Raw genomic sequence first — 20,305 nt, 5'->3', positions numbered from 1 at the left:
CATTTGCTTATTTTCAGAACAGCCTCAGTTTTCTCTATCCAACGTAGAGCTGCAATGGGTCCTTCATTGCCCGAGAATTCTATTGGTTTACAGGACCAGAATTCTTTGTAAGAACAACCATATGGCATGGTTCTTCTTCTTTTGGGAATGGGCACCTGAAGTACGGGTCCATTGTTCACGCTGTGTTCTGGTTCACTTGGTCGCTTACTGCTATGCTTACTTTTATTATTCGCTTCTTGAACGGTTTGAATAATAAATGGCATTGCATCTATAATTCCTTATGCCACTATATGCTGAACGACACTATTATCCATTTGGTTTCCATTGTTATTATTGTTCGGATTCTCGTTATTCAGATTATTGTTATTCGAGTGGTTGTCGTTCTGGATATTATCATTCTGGTTTTCCTGATTCACTTCGTTGTCCATCTGAATTTTAAACATTTACCAAATATTAATATCACAATTAATATTTGAATATAGCCAATCACATGACACACACTTTTAGTCAAAAGCGTCGAGCATTGCGACTTTTACTCTATTCATATATTATGCATCTATTACACACCAATACTGAAATTAAAAATACCGACTGAAATGTAAAGCTACAATGCTAATAGTATGCATCCGTAGTGTTTTTTTTTTCTAACACATACACACATATATTATTATATTATTATTATTATCATTACTACCGTTTCCATCATCACATTCATGGATATGGATTCATCCAAAAATCCATATTGCGTTCGTCGTATTTCCATACGAGACGCTCTCCCACCTGTCGCATTCTCTCACTGCTTTCTAAAATTTCCTCACCGAAAGTCCTAAGTTCTTATACGTTTTCTTCACTCATTGGGGGTGAAGGTTCTAGGACTGGGTTTGGAATCTGGGGTGCGGGTTCCTGGTACGGAGGTATAGGGGCCTGGTATGGGTAAGGATTTTCTAAGATCTCCCTAATCTAGGCATCACTATCGTAATAGGGATCTTAAGGATCTAACCCTGGGTAGGCTCCTAAGTTGGGTATTGGCACATTTTCCTGTATCGGGTAACGTTGCACATAGTCCCTAACATCGTCCCACCAGGGGTCGTAATTGTTTGGGTCTAGAGGATTTGGTGCAGGTACCCTAGGTATCTCCTCCGGGTTGAAATCAGGCATTTCTATTTGGTTATCAGGGTTTTCTATTTCCATGGGTTGATCAGGAATTGGTGGTTGTAGGTGGGGTGCTAGCATTTGTTCCAGGTTTGGGTCAGCTGCAGTGGTTGCTAAAATATGGATATTGGCTATACCCCTGTTAAGCATATCCTGGGCATATGCATCGGTTTCTCTTTTAGCTGCTGCTAACACTCGCTGTTCCTGCAACTTTTTCATACGTTTCCTACGCTCATGTGCTCCCCTACTGAACCATCCCCTCTTTTTTCTGAGGAAATGGCTCTTCAGATTGAGCCTTAAACACAAAGATTCATTCTTCCGTATCAGCAGAGTACCCTGAGAGGGCAGGCTGAGAAGAGGAGGTGCCTTCGCTCCTAGGCGAACCAGACAATTGACGATACGCGTCAGATGGTCCTTGGTCGCTCATACTATAAACTAACAGACAGTCAGATAACACATAACAAGAAAATACAATTATACACGTATTTCAGTAATTTATTTCCTAACACTTCAAATTTTGATGTCAGCGGAACACTTCTGTGGCTGAATCAGTGACGTAGCTCTGATACCACCTTCTGTCACAGCCCCCGATCCCAAATCCCCGGGAACGGGCGGCCGCGAGCCAGTTTCGGTGGTATCACGTTAATTATTCAATTTGCCAGCGAAAATTTTCATCAGGACCGTAGTTAGGAAATATTTTATCAGAGTAAACCACCACATTTTATAACATTAAACACATGGGTAAAACCCAAGTTTCAGTATACACACTTTTATAGGAATCAATCCTATTTTATTTAAGAAAAACATCTATTTCTTTTTAGGTAACTTTATTGCCACTTTTCCAAGCCTTCAGTGCTGTCCAGCTGGCTTCTATTTGGCTTTCACATTTTGTTACCTGAAACGCGTTTTAAAAACATTTTGTCAGTGGGAAATACTGGTGAGTGAATCCCAGTTTAATCAAGTTGAAATACCAATCATTTTACAGTATTGAGGGCGCATCCGCAATTACATTTGTTTCCAAGATATAACAATTAACATCAGTGGTACTGTCATACTCAACTTGTGGAATGTTACCATGCCAGTAACAAATTTTGTATACAAAACCCCAATATACCCACTATAATTGTATTCTTACAAATACTCAATAACTGCTTTGTATATATTTAATTTAGTGAGGTTTTGTAAAAACATTTAACAAAAAGATTTACAAAAAGTGGATCAACTCACATTGCTGTTTTAAGGTTTTCAGTCAGGATTTCCTGGGAATAATCTATAAATTACACAAATGCGCGTGTGTTAGTATAATAACCCATTTTAACATTAGTAATACCCTCCCCGAGACGGCATTCCAACGACTACATCGGGTAGAACCACGACAGCCGTTACGGAACCCTAGATCAATCGGGCAGAGTATCTAATACGTCTCCAGGGGTTATAATACTTACATCGTAGCAAAACCTCGCTATTTTAGGGGGTATAATACCCGACTATAATGCCTCTAATTCAGAAAGTGAGATTGAGAATGAAATTGTGAACGACGGAAAGTGAAACCCGATGGCCTTCTTATATAGGGCTGAAAACTGGGCCTCTCGCAGCCCGCGTAAAACACAGCAGGGGCTTACGCGGCCCGCGTGATAGGGGTCTAGGGCTGTAGCTGATCCGGGTCATTGAATAGGTTCAACACGCATCGGACACGTGGCCGCACCGGGTGGCGCCACAATCTTGATCTCTCACAGCCCGCGTAAGTGTTAAGGTGAGCTTACGCGGCCCGCCTGAACTTAAAATTCCACGAACTCAGGCCTTAGCCTTGATACCGCCCGCGTAAATGGTTGGGGTGGGTCTACGCGGCCCGCCTCAACTTCATATTTCTTGTTTTTAATTATTTTTAATGTTATGTTACATTTCGGGCTCGGTTTTGACATACGGGTTGTAATATAAGACATATTGGGATATTTAAGATATATTAGAGCGTCGGTTTACGTTAGGGCTGTTATAACTTTGGACTAGTTCTCTACTTAGACAAATTTGCAAAACACCAAAATAACAAAAGTTACAATTAAGACCCTCCAATCTTCAAAGTTGTCGGTTCCAGCACTTCATCACTTTAGTGCATTTACTCCGTGACACTCCGATCAATAATGTAGTGATTCAAATAGATGTTGAACTTATTGAAATATATGTTGAACACTGGCATTCACATGTGTTGTTGAACTCATTACAAATAGATGTTGGTACGTCTAAAGATGTTGGTGCATCTAAAGATATGGGTCTATATGATTCTAGCAATTTAATTGAGATTGAAAATGGTCAACAAAGTAGTGATTTAGATCATCAGAAAATAATGATGAAGATGATTCTTATTATACTGAAGATGAAGATAATCTTGTGGAGAATGTAGAATTGGACATGAGGCATTTTAAGGCTTGTGTTGATTATGATGCCAAGGAATTTGATGATTCAAATGATTATGATCATGTTGAATAGGATGACATTAATGTTGATCCTTATAACTTTAACAATGATTATGATGAAAATACCATTGCAAGTTCAAACATATGCAAGTTAAACCTGCTTATGATGTTTAGGTGGAATCAGTCTTGTTGGACATTGTGAGAGAGTTCACATATTTGGCCCCGTGATTGGTTCTGTGACATTCATGTACACTTTTTTCCATGTATCTAGCAAGTACATTTCAAACACCCAATGTTATTGTATGCCGACCTTAATATCATTCCTAGACATGTCCTAAAGATTTGCTATTGCATGTTTACATGTCATACCAGTTAAATCCCTCTTTCTGCAGAAACGTGTTTTCAAATCTACATTCACCACACACTAGGACCTTGAACCACTCACCTAAATAGGGAAAACCCAACATAAGTATATTGTTCTTATTGAAATGGTATTTAAAAGGGGTTACTTAGTATTTAGAAGAATCCACCATTAGAACATTCAATTGTGATGTTGCTTCTTTTATGGTATTGAAGACCTCTGTAGCATGTGGTGTTAATGGACCAACATCTTTTGCGTGGATCTTCTTCACATTTACAATCCTTTTTAACATTTAATTACATGCTTGTCTCTTGCTCCAATTAATTCTTTGTTAAACACCTCACATATGTTGTTCAATAACATATCACACTTTGCCCTACCTGTAAAATGGCCCTTTTGTAATGAAACTATGTAGTTCTTTAAAACAAATTAACTGGAATTAAACATTCTACACTCTGCAATATGATCATCCGTAACCTGTATATTATGCAGCAATGAAAAATACTCAACATATATCAACAAGCTGAAAATTACCCAGTTCAGACACACTAATTCAGTTTAACTCAAACTTTCATCCAAACCAGCTCAGTGACTTAAAAAATATCATCACAATTATCAAAATTACCAACATTTCAGTTAACTATAGAATTGCCGACCGAGATTTGCATCTGTCCTTGAAATCCGATAGCATGTAGCTGCACCACAAGAGCAAATCACATATGATGCATCTTACCTCTTTGAGCTAGATTTCATATATGATGGTGATGAATATTGAGACATTTTGAATATGATTGTCAATTCATGAAGTTGTTGATCCCCAATTACAAGATGATGAAACATGGAAGAAAGGAGATCGTCTGGAATGAAATGGAAAGAGAAAATAAAAAACTAGGGCTCCAAATGGGTGTTATAAACGACCACAAGTAAAAAAGACATTTCATCCATTTTCAACGGCATAACTAGCGAGAGAATCACAGAAGAACTCATAGTGTAACGAAATGGAAACTATGTGGACTTATGTAGCGGGATTTTCAAATTAGGAACGCAGGTTAATCCCGATATCACGTGGTTACAAGTTAAACTTTAGAGTTATTTTTTTTTATCCACACCTACCTATATCTATTTGAAAAAAAAAAAAAAATCATGTTTTTGGTTTTTGTTTTTAGAAAGGAAGTAATCATTCATTCATAAATCTAGAGGTGGGGCTTGATAATGGCAATGTCATCCTCTATAACAGCAGTCTCTCGACTGGTTCACCTAACTCCATCCATATCAAACCCTAAACCATTTTTATCCCCAAAACCCCTCTTCACCCTCTTCTCACTCAAATCATCATCATACTCCCCAATCCTATCATCATCATCACTTAATTCATCTTCATCTTCTTCATCATCAGCAGCAGCTGCTAATTCATCAATAACAATGTCTTATGATAAACAACTCGTTGCTGCCAAGAAAGCTGCTTCCCTTGCTGCGAGACTATGTCAGGTAGCTACTTATTAACCTCTTCTCATGTCTAATTCAATCGTATGTATGTGGTTGTTTACTAGCCTATCATTAGGGTTCAAGAGTAAAGTACAGGTAGGAAACAAACATGAAATTTCCCCCCAAAAAACACCATTTTCTTCTTTTTTTGAACGGCCAACAAATCAATCCCGAGCACTCTCGGGCACCCACTGGACAAACGGAGTACTCCGAGAGTAACCCGAGTCGTCCACCACCAATTCCGGGAAAACCCAGTAACCCACCAGCCCGTAGGCACCATGGTAAATTACCGGTAAATCCCGTTTGGCTCAAGAATCGAACCCAGGTTAACCCGGGTCTCCTGTCACTGCCCACCAGTGTCTCACTCCTTTTCTGCACCAAATGGGAATTGAACTTGAGTCTTCAAAGAACACAAGTCCTCCTACCACTTGAGCTAGAGGTCATTGGCCACCATTTTCTTCTTTAAACTCTTATTATTTTTACTATCATCCTACTCACAAACACTTGGTTGTTTACACACTCACAGACAGTAATACAATAGTAAAGCTCAAATGTGAATGCCTTAAGTCTTCTTGAAATGTGATTATGGTTTCATGGTTATTAGTGTCAACTGTCAAAATAATCAGGTTTGGAGGAAATGTAGTATTACTTACTGGTCGGTCCCTAATTTTTTATATCTGATTATGTGAATTTAAATCTGATTCCGTTTACGATGGTAATACACATTCCTCCCTTTAGATGGAACACTGTTATGATGTTAAGGATATAGTTTTATACGAATTAGTGCTCAAAGAAATACTAGTTTAGGAACATGTTTTTGGGTCTCTCTGCTTCATACTTTGACAGTTTTATGATGAAAACCGTAACGCGTTGTTGAAAGAAGTCGAATTTAGGGTTGCATTACTTAATGGCTCTTGGATACTATGGTTGATACTTGTTTATTATGTAGAATGTTCAAAAAGGACTGCTGCAATCTGATGTTCATTCGAAATCTGATAAAAGCCCCGTCACAGTGGCTGATTATGGTATGCTCCCAAGCTTTTTATGTTTTTTTATTTAATGTGATATAGAGCATACATGATACACTTAGATGGTAATCGCCTCATGGTTGAAAAATGTGATCTCTAAAACTAAAGGGACTAAAATTTGCAGTCTGGGTCGAAAACTCAAAATCAAGTAATTTTTTTTGGTACATCTGGGTTGACCAGGAACACGTTTTCTTCAAAATTGTTAAATCTTTTATACTTGTTTAGCGTATCAAATCTGATTACAAAATTTATTTTATTTTAATAATAGTTCAGTTTTCGAGTAAAATGTTTTGGAGGTTTTACATGTTAAAACTTCAATCTGGGCTACTTTCAACCTGTTCGGCCCATTTTCTAGAGCTAATATATTTTATTTTACGCATTTGACCTGTTTGGGGATAAAGCATAACAGGAATTGATCCGTTCATAACTTCATAAGTACACTCCCTGTCTCAGAATAAGGAAATGAGTTTCCTTTTTGAATTGTCACAAAAAATATACCGAACATGTTCCATCATAGGTGCTCGGTGCTCCCTCTGTTTTTTTATTTAATTTCATTTATTTTACCAGGTTATAAAACTTAAATAAAGTGTTAGCTTTTATTCATCTATACTTTGAATATTTGATACACTCTAATCTGATTCTCAGGGTCCCAAGTTCTTGTGAGCTTTGTACTTCAGAAAGAACTTCCTGATCAGGCATTCTCACTAGTGGCAGAGGAAGTAATTTTCAACCTGATTTGTTTCACTTTGATCTCATTATCATCATCTTCCATTTTGGTCAAATTCAACGGTGTTAATCCTTTGTAGGACTCGGGAGATCTTAGAAAAGAAGAATCTCAAGAAACCCTTCAACGTATCACAAAATTAGTAAATGATACGATTGCTAACGATGGAAGTTACAAGGTGTCTCCTTTATCTGAAGGGGATGTACTTACTATTATTGATAGCGGTATGTCTGAAGGAGGCCCTAATGGCCAACACTGGGTTTTGGATCCTATTGACGGTACTAAAGGGTATTATTTTCCTTTCTTTCACTTTTACGTCTTGTTTAGCATGAAATTTCCATATAATGAACATCCATCCAACAATGAAAAGCATTGCAGTTTATATGTTGGAAAAGGTTTCTTTGTAACCATAATCTTTTTATGCTTCAATGTGTCATATTTACATTTGGTTACATGCTCAAACTTGATGAAATTTATATTATATTCATAGGATAAAGATCAAATACAAATAAACTAAACGTACTAAACATACGAACTGAAGGAAAAGATAAAAAAACACGGTGTCATGTTTGTAATTATGAGTAACTATCAAAATTACTCTTGTAGAGTAATTTTGATCTTTTGTAGAGTAATTTTGTAAAATTACTCTGCAGCAAAATTACTTTTACAAGTGATTCAAAATTACCCTGCAAGTTTATCAAAAAACTGTAGAGTAATTTTGATTTTGTAAAGTAATTTTGGTCTTGTAGGGTAATTATCAAAATTTCAACTAACCCCCCAAAAACTGTAGAGTAATTTTGATCTTGTAGAGTAATTTTGTTAGCATTTAGTTATGGAGTTTAGCTTTATGGTTTAGTTTTTAGCTTTTAGTTTGGGTGTGTGTGTGTGGGGTTTGGGTGTGGGGGTGTTGGGGGGGGGGGGGGGGGGGGGTTAGTGTAATTTTGATAATTACCCTACAAGACCAAAATTACTCTACAAAAGATCAAAATTACTCTGGGGGGGGGGGGGGGGGTTGATAATTACCCTACAAGAACAAAATTACTCTACAAAAGATCAAAATTACTCTACAGGTACATTTGTAGAGTAACTTTGATAGTTACTGATAATTACAGAAATGCCACCGCCTACTTTTTCCTTTTCATGCAATTCGTATGTTTTGTACGTTAAGTTTATTTTTACAATAACTTTCCCCTATATCCATAAAGCTAAAGTTTTGAGTGTTTGTGGATGCAGGTTTTTGAGGGGTGACCAATACGCTATAGCATTAGGTCTGCTAGACGAAGGGAAAGTCGTATTAGGTGTCCTTGCATGTCCAAATCTCCCACTGGAATCAATCGCTAGCGCAAATCAAACTGCTCTTAATAAGGCATCAGCAGGTTGTTTGTTCTCTGCACAATTGTCTTGTGGAACGTACATGGAGTCCCTTGATGGCTCACCACCCGTAAAGGTACAACAACTTAACTCCCATACCATTGTGCTTGTCTAATTGGTTGAAGGTTGTGCGGTATAATTGAAAGACGAGTGTTTTGTTTACACCGCAGGTGCATGTTAGCAACACGGAGAATCCTGAAGAAGCTTCATTCTTTGAATCATATGAGGCCGCACATTCGTCCCACAGTTTATCGGGATCTATAGCAAAGGTGGTACCTTCTTTTATGACTTTGCTCTTCTTAATGATGAGCAAAATGATATTAGTTGACCAAAGAAGAAAGTGAAATGGGCTGTCCATCCTTGTTTTGATAATGTTATATCAAATATGTCGGTAATTGTGAACTTTTTTGCTGGGAAAAAAGTGATGCGATGGTCAAACTAACTCGTTAGAGATGAGGTTCGGCTGGTTTTGATGAAAATTCTTGGCCGAACAATTAACTACAGTTTCAGAATAAGGCAAATCAAACCGGTTGGGTTGGTTGGGTATTATAAGGATGGTATATGAATATAATATATAACTGCAAATTCCAAAATAAATAAATGATAAAGGTGAAACGTCGTGTTTCAAGTTCCAAATCGTTGGCTGAACTGTTTAACCATAAACGATGGACTGAACTGTATAAATTTCAAACCGGACGATTTACATTGGTTTGGCCGGTTTTAACCGTTTAAGAAAGCACTGACTAACATTTGTTTGTGTGGAATGGTGTGACGAAACGATGCTTTGTTTTGGTTGTAGAAATTGGGGGTTAAAGCCCCACCAGTTAGAATAGACAGCCAGGCAAAATACGGTGCGTTGTCACGAGGAGACGGTGCGATATATTTAAGGTTTCCGAATAAAGGATATCGTGAGAAGATATGGGATCATGCTGCTGGATACATTGTTGTTGCAGGTATCCTACAATTCCTATTATTTGCCCTTAACTGTATTCTTATCACCGATTTAAAAAAAAAAAAAAAAAAAAAAAAACGCAAGTATAGTTCTGTAGGAGTGATGTCAAATTATGTTTCTCTTTTATCAATTTTTATAGTTATAGGGTAAAATAGTCATTTTATAAAAGATAACCATTTTTAACGGAAGTTAGTGTTGACACCTCACTTATGTTACAATATAACAACTCCAGATCTCAGACATGCAACACTTTATAGTTAGATCATAAATGTATTACTTTTGACAAACCACAAGGACTATTTGTGTAGTTAACTCTTTTTTTATTTCCTTTTTGAAAATTTTAGAAGCCGGGGGTGTTGCCACGGATGCTGCAGGGGAGCCCTTAGACTTTTCGAAAGGAAGATATCTGGATCTGGATACAGGCATCATCGTTACCAACCGGAAACTGATGCCGGCACTGTTGAAGGCAGTTCAAGATTCTCTCAAAGAAGAAGTATTGCCATCACTCTAACAAATTTCTTGTTTTTTTTTAATAAAAGAAAATAAATTTGCTTTGCTATTTCTGTTGTATGCATTATTAGTTTCCAAAACACACTCTTGCTTTTGTTCATGTTTCTGGGATCATATGTTGTAGAATTCGACATTTTGTGCTGATGTCGAAAAGTGTGTTGCTATGTGCCAATCGCGTCCTATCATGTATCAATGTGAGATATTGCTCCACAAGAGCCAGAAGGTGTATGTTTATGAGTTCTAATTGGATTGCAACATGAACCAGTAAGAATGCGACCGTAACTGGCCATTTATTTATAGTGTGTAGAAGTTTAAGTATGCAACTGAAAAGAAATAAGAAAATACATCATAGAAGCCTAACTCATTCGGTGTATAAACAGCTTTCTTTAGTCGGGTTTCTCTCGGTGTCATTAGTACGTTGGTTCCGTTGGCCCGTCTTAGTTTAATATGAATTTTGAGCCATCTGTTGCGAAATAATGTTAGAATTTTGAGTGCACAAGGAAGGTGAAATCCGAAAATGTATGTTAAGTAAGATGTGCTAACCTCGTACTCGTAAAGAGTTGTATAATAAGATGAACCATTGGTACAAGTACTGGCTGAGTCAAATTCGAAATCGTTGCTCGATTGTGATGAAGTTCGCCTATTTTCACGTTTTTGTTTTGTGGGTCGTTGCCTTGGTGCGCTATGTGACCGTGCTTTCGCTCTTGAAGACTCCGTTTTGGTCATGTAATTTGGTTCATTATGCGGTGTACTTGTTTGTGATGATCCAACAAGCTCATCGACTGGCTTGCTATGCGATCTCGTTGATTTTTCACTTGTCAATGATGACGAATCTATCGAGAATCTTCTAGATGACTGTCGACTAGGTTTGCTTCCGAATTGGCCCGATTTATCCTTGTAATCCTGCAAATATTAGTGACCAGATGAGCACTTTTAACGACAAAATGTTCTATCTTGTCTCTTTGTTCAAATCCAAATGGATTTAGCGACCAAAACTAGAAACTTTAACGACGAAATGTAATTTGAAAGTTAAGATTAGATTATGTTGTAGTTCTTTTTAACGTATTTGTTTAGTTATGAATAGGTCAATTTAGATTATGTTTCGACATAAGAGAGGGCATACCAATTGTGGTGCACTTAGACGACGCTCATCACCCATCACAAATCCTTGCTTACTAGTGGAACCCGCATTGTCAACCATTTGAATCCTTTGAAAGCGAGCTCTAACTTGAATGGCGACGAGTGCACTCATGCATCTAACCATTACTGTCGTGCGTTTTCGCACCAAATGACCCCGAACTAGCGCTTGTAGCTTCACTAGCCCACGTAAAGCGTACAACGCCTTTCGTGCCTGAAAATGTCAGATTCATTACAAAAAGAAAAGTGTACATTTCGTTTACTCATTTGTGGGTCTATTTCAGTTATTGTAATCTATAACGAGTAAAACATGTAAAATGAAAAAAAAAATAGGTTAGACGAATGACAAGTGACAATGAGTATGACTAATATTTGTTTTATTTACATTTATATTTCTACAAAACCGGGCCAACTAACTCTGGGTTCAACTACTTAAGCCCGTGATCTGCGATGAAAGAATCACCCGCAAAAGATGAACCCATCGTCAGAGCCCCGGTTTTGGCTCATCCAATCTCCACTGACTTAATTAGATCAGTTTTGGAGTGTAAAAATATTAAACCGCGGTCAGAGACTGCTCACACTAGGCATACAAATAGTTTTTTCAAAAATATAATTTTTGCAAAGTTTTTTTTTCCTTTATAAACTATCCGTTTTAACTTGTTATCAACCCGCCTATTTTGCCACCTTTCTAAAAAAACGATCAACAAACATGGTTTTGACACACAACCACGGATCAAAATAGTTACCAAATAAGAACGAAAAGCCGCTTGAATCTTGGTTGCAGCATTGACCGCAACTACACTCGATACTCTTGTTGTGGTGGGTGTAACCACCAGCTTAGTGGTGTGGCTTTGGTGCTGAATCGCGTAGTCAAACAACGCTTGCGATAATAACTGAGAGTTCATGATAGAATCAAATGATCGGCTGCTCTTGTGATTGACTACTAGTTTTTGTGTGCTATTTGTTCTTCTAAAGCTCCATCGCCTCCGTGGAGTTGTCGGTATGATGGCAGTGACGGGTGGTGGAGACGACGGTATAATCGCGCCACCACCGTGATCGCCGTTGTTAATTTTGTCCTCCTTTTTGCCTAGCAACAAGTTTCTGATCCATCTACTTGCCTTGCCCATAACAGCCAAATGGAAGTTGTGAAAATAGATGTGTGATGAGTCTTCATATATATAACTAAGAATATTTTTAATAAGATAATCTATGTAACTTGTGACATGTGGATTAAACTTTATGTTAAGCCTGTAATAACTTATTTAGAAACAACTATATATATTTATATTGGATTAAAGAACAGTGTCTTTTTTTTATGTACAACTCATATTCAAAATTGTTTTTTTATTTAAAAAAAAAACAAGAAAAACCTGAACAAAATTAAGAGCTTTCGTGTTTCGTTGACCATTTTAAAGATGGAATAAAATAAGAAACATTTGAATTGTTTGTAGGCAGAAGCCTGCATTGACTCCTCTACTTGTGCCAAATGACACTTAACAAACACTTTTCTTCAATTTCCAGCACTAGCTAGTTTAATAAAATAAAATAAAATTTTTTATCATATTTTTTAAATGATTCCAAATAGAGGGTAGATTTTGTAAATTTTCTTATGGTTTCTTGACATTTTATTTTTACGAGCGTTAAGAAAATTACGTTAAACTATATAGGGTCTTGTTTTAACGGTTTTTAGGTCACACCGTGAATAATGGTTTTTGACTAATATAAAATTATAAACCGATAACAAATTGTTGAAAAGTAAAACCAAAACAAACCAAAAAGTTGAAAATAAAACGAAACTAAACTGTTACCAACAGACTAGTTTTGGTCCGATTTTACAGTTTGAGCTTATTGTTTTAGTTGCATACATCTATGAGTTTGATTTTAGAATAGTTATTTAGTTTTGCTTTTGCCCTTTTATCTAGGTTTCTAAACAACAAGGTTAAGATTGTAAAAGTTAATGATCCATATATAACCTTTAAATTCAAAGAAACTGTATTCAACATGATATATAATTGTATGCTTTTCAGCTTTTTATTCAACATGATTTGTTTGTAGTTTATTCCAATCAACCAAAATATTCAGTTTTGTAACATGTTCATACAAGAGCCATGAATAAAAATTCAGTTTTGGGTAATGATTCTTAATCCTATATATAAACCAAAGTCCAAAAAATAGTTTTTAAATAAGTATACGCGATCATGTTATCAAACTCATACGCATAATCGTTCTGATCAGAAACTAAGTCACATCAATACTTGGTTGTTATATTTACGCCTCGTGCAAATGCAGAAAAACCAAAAAAAACCGCTCCTACCTTTGAATTCTGATGGGCGTGAAAACCATCTTTACGACTGTATATTAATTGGTAAAACGACTAAACCTGTGAGAGCGCGTTGCACAACGACTTGTACGCGCTTGCACAAAGTTTGAATTTCTCTTCGGCTATTGCCTGCACAAACAAGGTTTTCATCATGAGGATTTTAAAATCATCAATAAGTTGATATGCTTGAACATATCTTAGTCAAATTTGCAGTTCCGAGAGTTGACTTTTAATCTCAGGTGTTATGGTTTGACTTTTGAGGTAGACTAGCCTTTACTTTTCAACAAAAGTATCATTTTTAAGGGAAAAATTACAAGTTTTGTCCTTTATCTTTATACCACTTTTCAGGCGGTGTCCTTTTTAACGAATGTTGACAGGCGGTGTCCTTTACTAGGTATTTTGTTGCAAGTTTAGTCCTTTACACCCAACCCAGTTAAAAAACCATGTTAATTGTTGACAGGCGGTGTCCTTTACTAGGTATTTTGTTGCAAGTTTAGTCCTTTACCTAGGTATTTTGTTGCAAGTTTAGCCCTTTACACCCAACAATTAACAGGGTTTTTTAACTGGGTTGGGTGTAAAGGACTAAACTTGCAACAAAATACCTAGTAAAGGACACCGCCTATCAACATTCGTTAAAAAGGACACCGCCTGAAAAGTGGTATAAAGATAAAGGACAAAACTTGTAATTTTTCCCATTTTTAAGTGTTATTGGTTTGTTGAAAATGCAGAAGCTATCGAGTGCGTTAATAAGCATCGTTTTGGTGCGAAAGCAGGACCAATAAAGAAAGGGTTAAAGGTGTAATAGCAGTTAAACGGCAATGTGTCCCGTCCCTTACCTGTCGTGTACCCGTGGGTTGTGTGGTAAAACTTAAAACATTACTCATTGGGGTGCCCATTAAACCCGATCTTAAACTCACCTCAAAAACCGACTTGAAGTATTAAATACTAAACTCCAAATATAAGTAGAAACTAACCTGTGATGGACCTTGATGTTTATCAGGGTGCCACTTCAGAGCGGAAAGGCGAAAACTGAAACAGGAAAGATAGACCTCACAGGTTATACGAGCGAATTACCAAACTAAGTATTTATAATAGAATTAGATGATTGTTGTTGTTGTTGTTGTTGTTGTCAAACAGGAAATAATATAATTTATGAGATCATATATAACAAATTAATTATTTACAATAAAATTAAAGACTTTTTCGACAAAAAGAGTTTCATGTCAACCCAACTTGTCAAAAGATCACTCACTAGTTTTGAAAGCTAACATTTTGTATCGCAAAAATGATAATTTCTTGCTTTTTTTATAATGTTATAGACAAAACTAAGATAAACATGAACTTACGCGTTTTTTACTTCCTCGATCTTTAACGGACCGTTTGTCGGCAAACCAAGTGCTACTCTATCGGAATGTGAACCAACAACATAGGAATCATCATCTTCTGAGGACTCATCATCATCACTCACAGTCCTCCATTTATTTCTGGTATTTGAATACTTGCATCCAGATTTTTTACTTTGTGAAAAAGACTCTTCCCACGACTTAAAAGACCAAAAATACCGTCGATTTCCAAATGTTGCCTGGAAATGCTTCTCAGGATCATCCTCATCGTCATCATCAAATTCTTCAAAATCGTTTGCTCTTTTCCACTTATCTGTACAGCATGTTAATATTTATTTTGTCAAATGTGATTACAAAACTAAATTATATTAATAATGACACAGAAAAATGACTACAGAACTCTTCTGCATTTGATTAGGGCGACGTTCGACTTATTGGACCCTAGGAGACTCAGTAGCATACGTAGGTTGGATTTGATTAACATTTAAATAAAGCATAATAAGCATCGACTCTAAAATAATATAAGGAGAAAAGGCGCCAAGCCATGAATATTACTTTTCTTTCTTTTTTGATGAGCTTTACTGTCCCTTCTGTTTCTGTTTTCTGTTGGATCGTCATCCCATCTTCGCGGGTCCCTCATGTTTTTGCGTTCTGTTGGATCGTCATCCCATCTTCGAGCATACGGTTCTCTTCTGTTTTTGTGTTCTGTTGGATCATCATCCCAGCATCTTCGAGCTGACGGGTCCCTTCGGTTTTTGTGTTCTGTTGGATCGTCATCCCAACTTTTTGTCCATCGCTTTTTCAAATATTCACCCTAGGTTATTAAAAAAAATGAAGAAAACACTCAAATCAAAACTTCAGAACCAGGTGATTGAATCATGACAAAAAAAAAAAAAAAAAAAAAAAAAAAAAAAAAAATCAAACTAACATATGTTATATAAGGGTGACGAGTTTTTGTATGCATAAAATGTTTGTTAACTGTAATGAAGTATAAAACGAAGGCCTGGATTGAAACAGGCGAAGTGAAAGACTACCTCAAGTGTAAATTTGGAGCTCCCACTTCCGAAGTAGATATCGTTCAAAGCTTTCTTTGCATCAGCACGTTTTTGCCGAGTTCTGTATCTAATAAATGTCTGCCAGAAAAAAAAATATTAGCGTTTATACCGCCCATTAAACAGGAATTATTATATTGAAAAATGAATTATTTATCTTCTTCTCACTCTTCTCGTATTAATGTGGCTTCTGAATAGAACCTCCCCTATATATATAGGTTAACGTACAATAGCCCCTTAACGTGCGAAGCGTACGTGACTAAATTACGTATGTTATAAAATTCAAACCCTATTCATGCATAGGTTAAACACAAAATCATGCATGAACAAAACACAGAAATCACGCATAAGTAACCCCTAATTACGCATGTGGTAAAAAAAATCACGCATAGGTTGAAACACAAAATCACGCATGGACAAAAAAATTTCACGCATGAGTAAAACCTAATTACGCGTGTTATATACATAATTACGCACGTTATTTGGTGGCCGCGTACGCTTCGCACGTTAAGGGACTTTCTTTGTATTTTAAACTTTAATGAAGTTTGAAATTCAAAAAAATATACCTTAGATGGCTTTGCATCTCCAAAATCCTGCATCAACAAACATTTGTATTTACATAAGTGAATACTTTTACTTTCACAGAAACAGCACAAGAAAATAGTAAGCATGTATAGATACAGGTCCTTAAATAACAAAAACCATCGCATTTTGAAACATCTCCTATTCCTTTAACTACATATGTTTTTTCTTGAACATTAGTACCTAAACCAAGCACATCATCTCCTATTCCTGCAGTCTAAAACATAAGCATTCTCTATTTTATTATATCCCCATGCAGGCATTATTATTCCTTATCGAATTAGTCAAACTACAAACATAATGTGGCAAGTCTTAAAACACACATGCATAAACAATCATACATACGATCTTGGTTTATAAAGGCATGAGACACTCCAAGGCCTTTAGGTCCAAAAGCCGAGGTACAAGGTGTGAGCGGACGCTATGTACACCAAGATAAGCTTAATTTACAACGAGAAGTTGCCTCTCTCTCTCTCTCTCGTCTGTTATACATATCAAGCACACGTTTAATAATTTCTTCATCTTTTTGGTTGTTTTTATATATCAGTCTCCGACTCCGACAAACCCTAACTTTGACCAAATATGACCAACTTTGACTCAGACTTACATGAGACGCCCGCCTCAAGAGTCAAGACCCCAGGCGCTTTTCTGTGTGCCTCGCACATTAGGCACGCGTTTTCAAAACCAATCATACAATTTAATCTAAACTTCACAATCCAGTTCGACCGTTCAACTTTCGCTATGTCGCCAAATTATCCCAAAAGATGCATATTGAGCTTATATAACATACTAAAGCTTATACAACTCAAAATTAATCTCTACTCTCCACCACATACAAAACTGCACCATCTGAGTTCAAAAAAAAAGAACTTTCAACCTACAATCACCTATATGCTCATAGCTCATTGTTTTCATAAAAAAATATTTAATATATTGATTTTTTTTTTTTTGAACGGCCAAGAGAATCAATCCCGAGCACTCTCGGGGCACCCACTGGACAAACGGAGTACTCCGAGAGTAACCTGAGTCCACCACCAGTTCCGGGGAAAACCCGGTAACCCACCTGCCCATAGGCACGACGGTGAAACTACCGGTAAAACCCGTTTGGCTCAAGGATCCAACCCAGGTTTCCCTGGGTCTCCTATCATTGCCCACTAGTGCCTCACTCTGCACCAAGTGGGAGTTGAACCTGCATCTCCCGGGAGAAATGCAAGCCTTCCACCGCTTGATCTAGAGATCATTGGCTTAATCTATTGATTTCATTCCATAAAATCTCACTACTATAACAATACCCAATGCTATAATAAACATTTTAGCTGGAAAATCAAATTCATAACAGTCTGAATATCAAATTGAATCCATTGGACCTCAAAGTTGCAAACTTTTTTTTGCCAATGATGAGGGGTTACAAATTAACAATGTTACAAAGCAATTAATCAAGATTTCACAAAAGGGAAAAATAATTATAGAACTTATGATGGGAAAACTGACCGGCGACTTGAACCATTTGTTCTCCCATTTCTCGGAGGATGTGGGGGTGGATCGAAAATAAGCTACAAAAGATGATGAAATAAAAGGGGTTGTTGATTGAATGCGGTGAAAGTTGTGTAGATTGCACTTGGCTACTAGAATTTGCATTCTGTGTTTGGGGAAATATTATTGTCGGAGCAAATCAACGGCGGCCGCAACAACCTCGACGTTCTTGTTCGGGAGAGGAAACGTGAGCAACAAGGACAAATGGTTATTACTATGGTCCCTTTATTTATATATATTTTTTTTCTTTTTTGAATTTGGTAAGGTGTGATTGACTAGTAATTACAAAAACATATAAAATAATTACATGTTATGTGTATTTGTAAGGTGTCTTTGAATGGATATATTGTTCGATTGATTGCCTTCGGTAGGGGTGTTCAAAACCGGATATCCGAAAATTCGGATATCCGAAATTTTCGGATACCACATTTCACTATCCGAATCCGTATCCGAAATTTCGGATAGTGAATCGGATATCCGAAAATCAAACTTTTTATTTAATTTTTATTTTTTTATTACTTTTTCATATTTGGAAACGGATATTTTGGATAGTTTCGGATATCCGAATATAAGTTTTCGAATATTTTTTGGATATTTCGGATATTTTTTCGGATATTTTTCGGATATTTTCGGATATTTTCGGATACTTCGGATATTTTCGGATATTCGGATATCCGAAAAAAATGAAAATTAAATTTTCGGATATTTCGGATATCCGAAATATCCGAAAATTTTGAAAATCACTATCCGAATCCGAATCCGAAAAATTCGGATATCCGAATTTCGGATATCCGATTTTTCGGATATTTCGGATTCGGATATCGGATATTTCGGATCGGATTTTCGGATACGGATAGTTTTGAACACCCCTAGCCTTCGGTTTACCGTCAACTGGTATGTATAGTTTGTTAGGCACAACTTTATAAATAAGATATCTTTGATAGAGAAACACAACCACCTAGAAACAATCTCAAGTTGATTACAAAGTTGTATAAACGTTAATCTTATTCTAATAGATCATGGGACGTGATATTTCTTGCTTCTCAAAGAGTTTGGTTATGTGTCAAAAAATTTTATACATGAAACTGTTCATAATGATGTAATACCATAGATAATTGGTGATCAAAATTACAAAATTTAATTTAAAGAAAAAATAAAAACCATTATTTTCATATGTTTTTTAACGACCACCAAAAGCCCGATCACCAGGTAAGGCCAATGGCAAAAGGGCAACCACGTCAAGGAACGTAGATGACGATGACAACTCGTCCCCCGCCCATAGTAATTTTACTGCAGACGAGACTTGAACCTACAGCAACGAGAGAGGATTTGTGCGCATTGGAGCAGGTGAAGGGATGCAATCAATTGTGTCTACAACCTTAAGAGGAGGAGGGGTGCATTTGTACTGAAGAAGCAACAATAGACCAGCCCTTGAACTTTCTCAAAAGTTACACATTAGACCCTCCAAAGATGATCCATTATGCCATAAATAAAAGCCATTAGTTGAAGGTGAGAACAATGCAGTTGGGAATGATTTAAGAAAATGTTTAGTTAGAGATAAATGATGGTGGGAAGTTAGGGTTGGACACTCATATTTGATCAACTAATGGACAGTTTTGACACTAACAGGTTTCTTACTTACATGTTTATTTAGTTTCTAACATTTATGTTTCTTAAGGGTTCACTAAATAATGCAATTTCATTGGTGTGGCCACAAACAAACTGAACATTGGAATAATGGTTTGCAGCAGTGTATGTTGCAACGCTTTACAATGGTTTATGCAGGAATGGTTTGTGCATCACAGTTTATGCTGGAATGGTTTGGCTATTACAGTTTAGCACATTTATACAAAATTTTACTCATTTTATGCAATAACATTTTTTCGTCAGTGGGTTGTTGTGCATCATTTCTGCATAATGAGTCAATGGATTGTTGAGAATTTGTGCAAAATAGGTTTACACCATTATAATTTTTATATTCATTAACATTAACAACAAACATTAGATTCACATATTGACATGAAAAACCACAGGTTTACAATCACAAATACTAATTGTCATAACAAACATTAGAACCCACCACTTTGCTATGACAACAAATACTAAACCTATGACATTTTGTTTATTCCAGTTGGACTTTCTCATTGACAGTTTCTTTGTTCTCCTCTTGCAGATCTTGTTTTGTAGTTCCAAATTTTCTATCTTCAAATCTTGATATCTGGTTGGAGTTTCTCCGACAACCGTGTATTTGCAATTACCTTGTTCTTTTAGTATTTTGACAACATCTTCTTTCCACATAATAAAATATGCGGTCTCAATCTTTAGGTTTCTCACGTATTTAAAA

General features: G+C 36.5%; 3 protein-coding genes across 4 annotated transcripts; 1 reads left to right on the top strand and 2 right to left on the bottom strand.

The window, feature by feature from the left end:
- The first annotated feature begins 5,108 nt into the window (after positions 1-5,108).
- On the top strand, positions 5,109-10,249 carry LOC110878734 (SAL1 phosphatase). Its single transcript, XM_022127090.2, has 8 exons — positions 5,109-5,412; positions 6,359-6,434; positions 7,083-7,156; positions 7,244-7,449; positions 8,395-8,608; positions 8,703-8,801; positions 9,332-9,485; positions 9,829-10,249. Exons 1-8 carry the CDS (start codon positions 5,137-5,139, stop codon positions 9,993-9,995), a joined length of 1,266 nt encoding a protein of 421 aa, XP_021982782.1. The 5' UTR covers positions 5,109-5,136; the 3' UTR covers positions 9,996-10,249.
- A 2-nt stretch (positions 10,250-10,251) lies between these two features.
- On the bottom strand, positions 10,252-13,126 carry LOC110878735 (protein IQ-DOMAIN 31). The gene is made up of 4 exons (XM_022127091.2): positions 11,878-13,126; positions 11,118-11,345; positions 10,538-10,897; positions 10,252-10,457 (listed from the first exon to the last, which is right to left on the bottom strand). The coding sequence occupies exons 1-4, from the start codon at positions 12,256-12,258 to the stop codon at positions 10,437-10,439; spliced, it is 990 nt and encodes a 329-aa protein (XP_021982783.1). The 5' UTR covers positions 12,259-13,126; the 3' UTR covers positions 10,252-10,436.
- Positions 13,127-13,240: 114 nt separating this feature from the next.
- LOC110878736 lies at positions 13,241-18,179 on the bottom strand. Of its 2 annotated transcripts, XM_022127092.2 has the most exons (7): positions 17,920-18,177; positions 16,413-16,439; positions 15,829-15,927; positions 15,350-15,608; positions 14,798-15,107; positions 14,426-14,480; positions 13,241-13,580 (listed from the first exon to the last, which is right to left on the bottom strand). In XM_022127092.2, exons 1-7 carry the CDS (start codon positions 18,064-18,066, stop codon positions 13,506-13,508), a joined length of 972 nt encoding a protein of 323 aa, XP_021982784.1. In that variant the 5' UTR covers positions 18,067-18,177; the 3' UTR covers positions 13,241-13,505. The 2 variants fall into 2 exon arrangements, with proteins under 2 accessions (XP_021982784.1, XP_035833488.1); XM_035977595.1 differs by lacking the exon at positions 16,413-16,439 and having other exon boundaries at positions 17,920-18,179.
- Positions 18,180-20,305: the final 2,126 nt, after the last annotated feature.

This window comes from Helianthus annuus, chromosome 9 (assembly GCF_002127325.2).
Source record: "Helianthus annuus cultivar XRQ/B chromosome 9, HanXRQr2.0-SUNRISE, whole genome shotgun sequence".
NCBI lineage: Eukaryota > Viridiplantae > Streptophyta > Magnoliopsida > Asterales > Asteraceae > Helianthus > Helianthus annuus.
This window is presented reverse-complemented; position numbering and strand designations above follow the sequence as displayed.

Excerpts from the sequence above, each read along its gene's own strand:
- LOC110878734 (XM_022127090.2), top strand. The coding sequence starts at position 5,137 with ATGGCAATGTCATCCTCTATAACAGCAGTCTCTCGACTGGTTCACCTA. Across the intron at positions 5,413-6,358 it reads TTGCTGCGAGACTATGTCAG|AATGTTCAAAAAGGACTGCT; the intron begins GTAGCTACTTAT and ends TTTATTATGTAG. Across the intron at positions 8,609-8,702 it reads ATGGCTCACCACCCGTAAAG|GTGCATGTTAGCAACACGGA; the intron begins GTACAACAACTT and ends TTTACACCGCAG.
- LOC110878735 (XM_022127091.2), bottom strand. The coding sequence starts at position 12,258 with ATGGGCAAGGCAAGTAGATGGATCAGAAACTTGTTGCTAGGCAAAAAG. Across the intron at positions 10,898-11,117 it reads GTCTAAGTGCACCACAATTG|GATTACAAGGATAAATCGGG; the intron begins GTATGCCCTCTC and ends TAATATTTGCAG. Across the intron at positions 10,458-10,537 it reads CAACTCTTTACGAGTACGAG|ATGGCTCAAAATTCATATTA; the intron begins GTTAGCACATCT and ends ATTTCGCAACAG.
- LOC110878736 (XM_022127092.2), bottom strand. The coding sequence starts at position 18,066 with ATGCAAATTCTAGTAGCCAAGTGCAATCTACACAACTTTCACCGCATT. Across the intron at positions 15,928-16,412 it reads GAGATGCAAAGCCATCTAAG|ACATTTATTAGATACAGAAC; the intron begins GTATATTTTTTT and ends TTTTTCTGGCAG. Across the intron at positions 15,609-15,828 it reads GCTCCAAATTTACACTTGAG|GGTGAATATTTGAAAAAGCG; the intron begins GTAGTCTTTCAC and ends TTAATAACCTAG.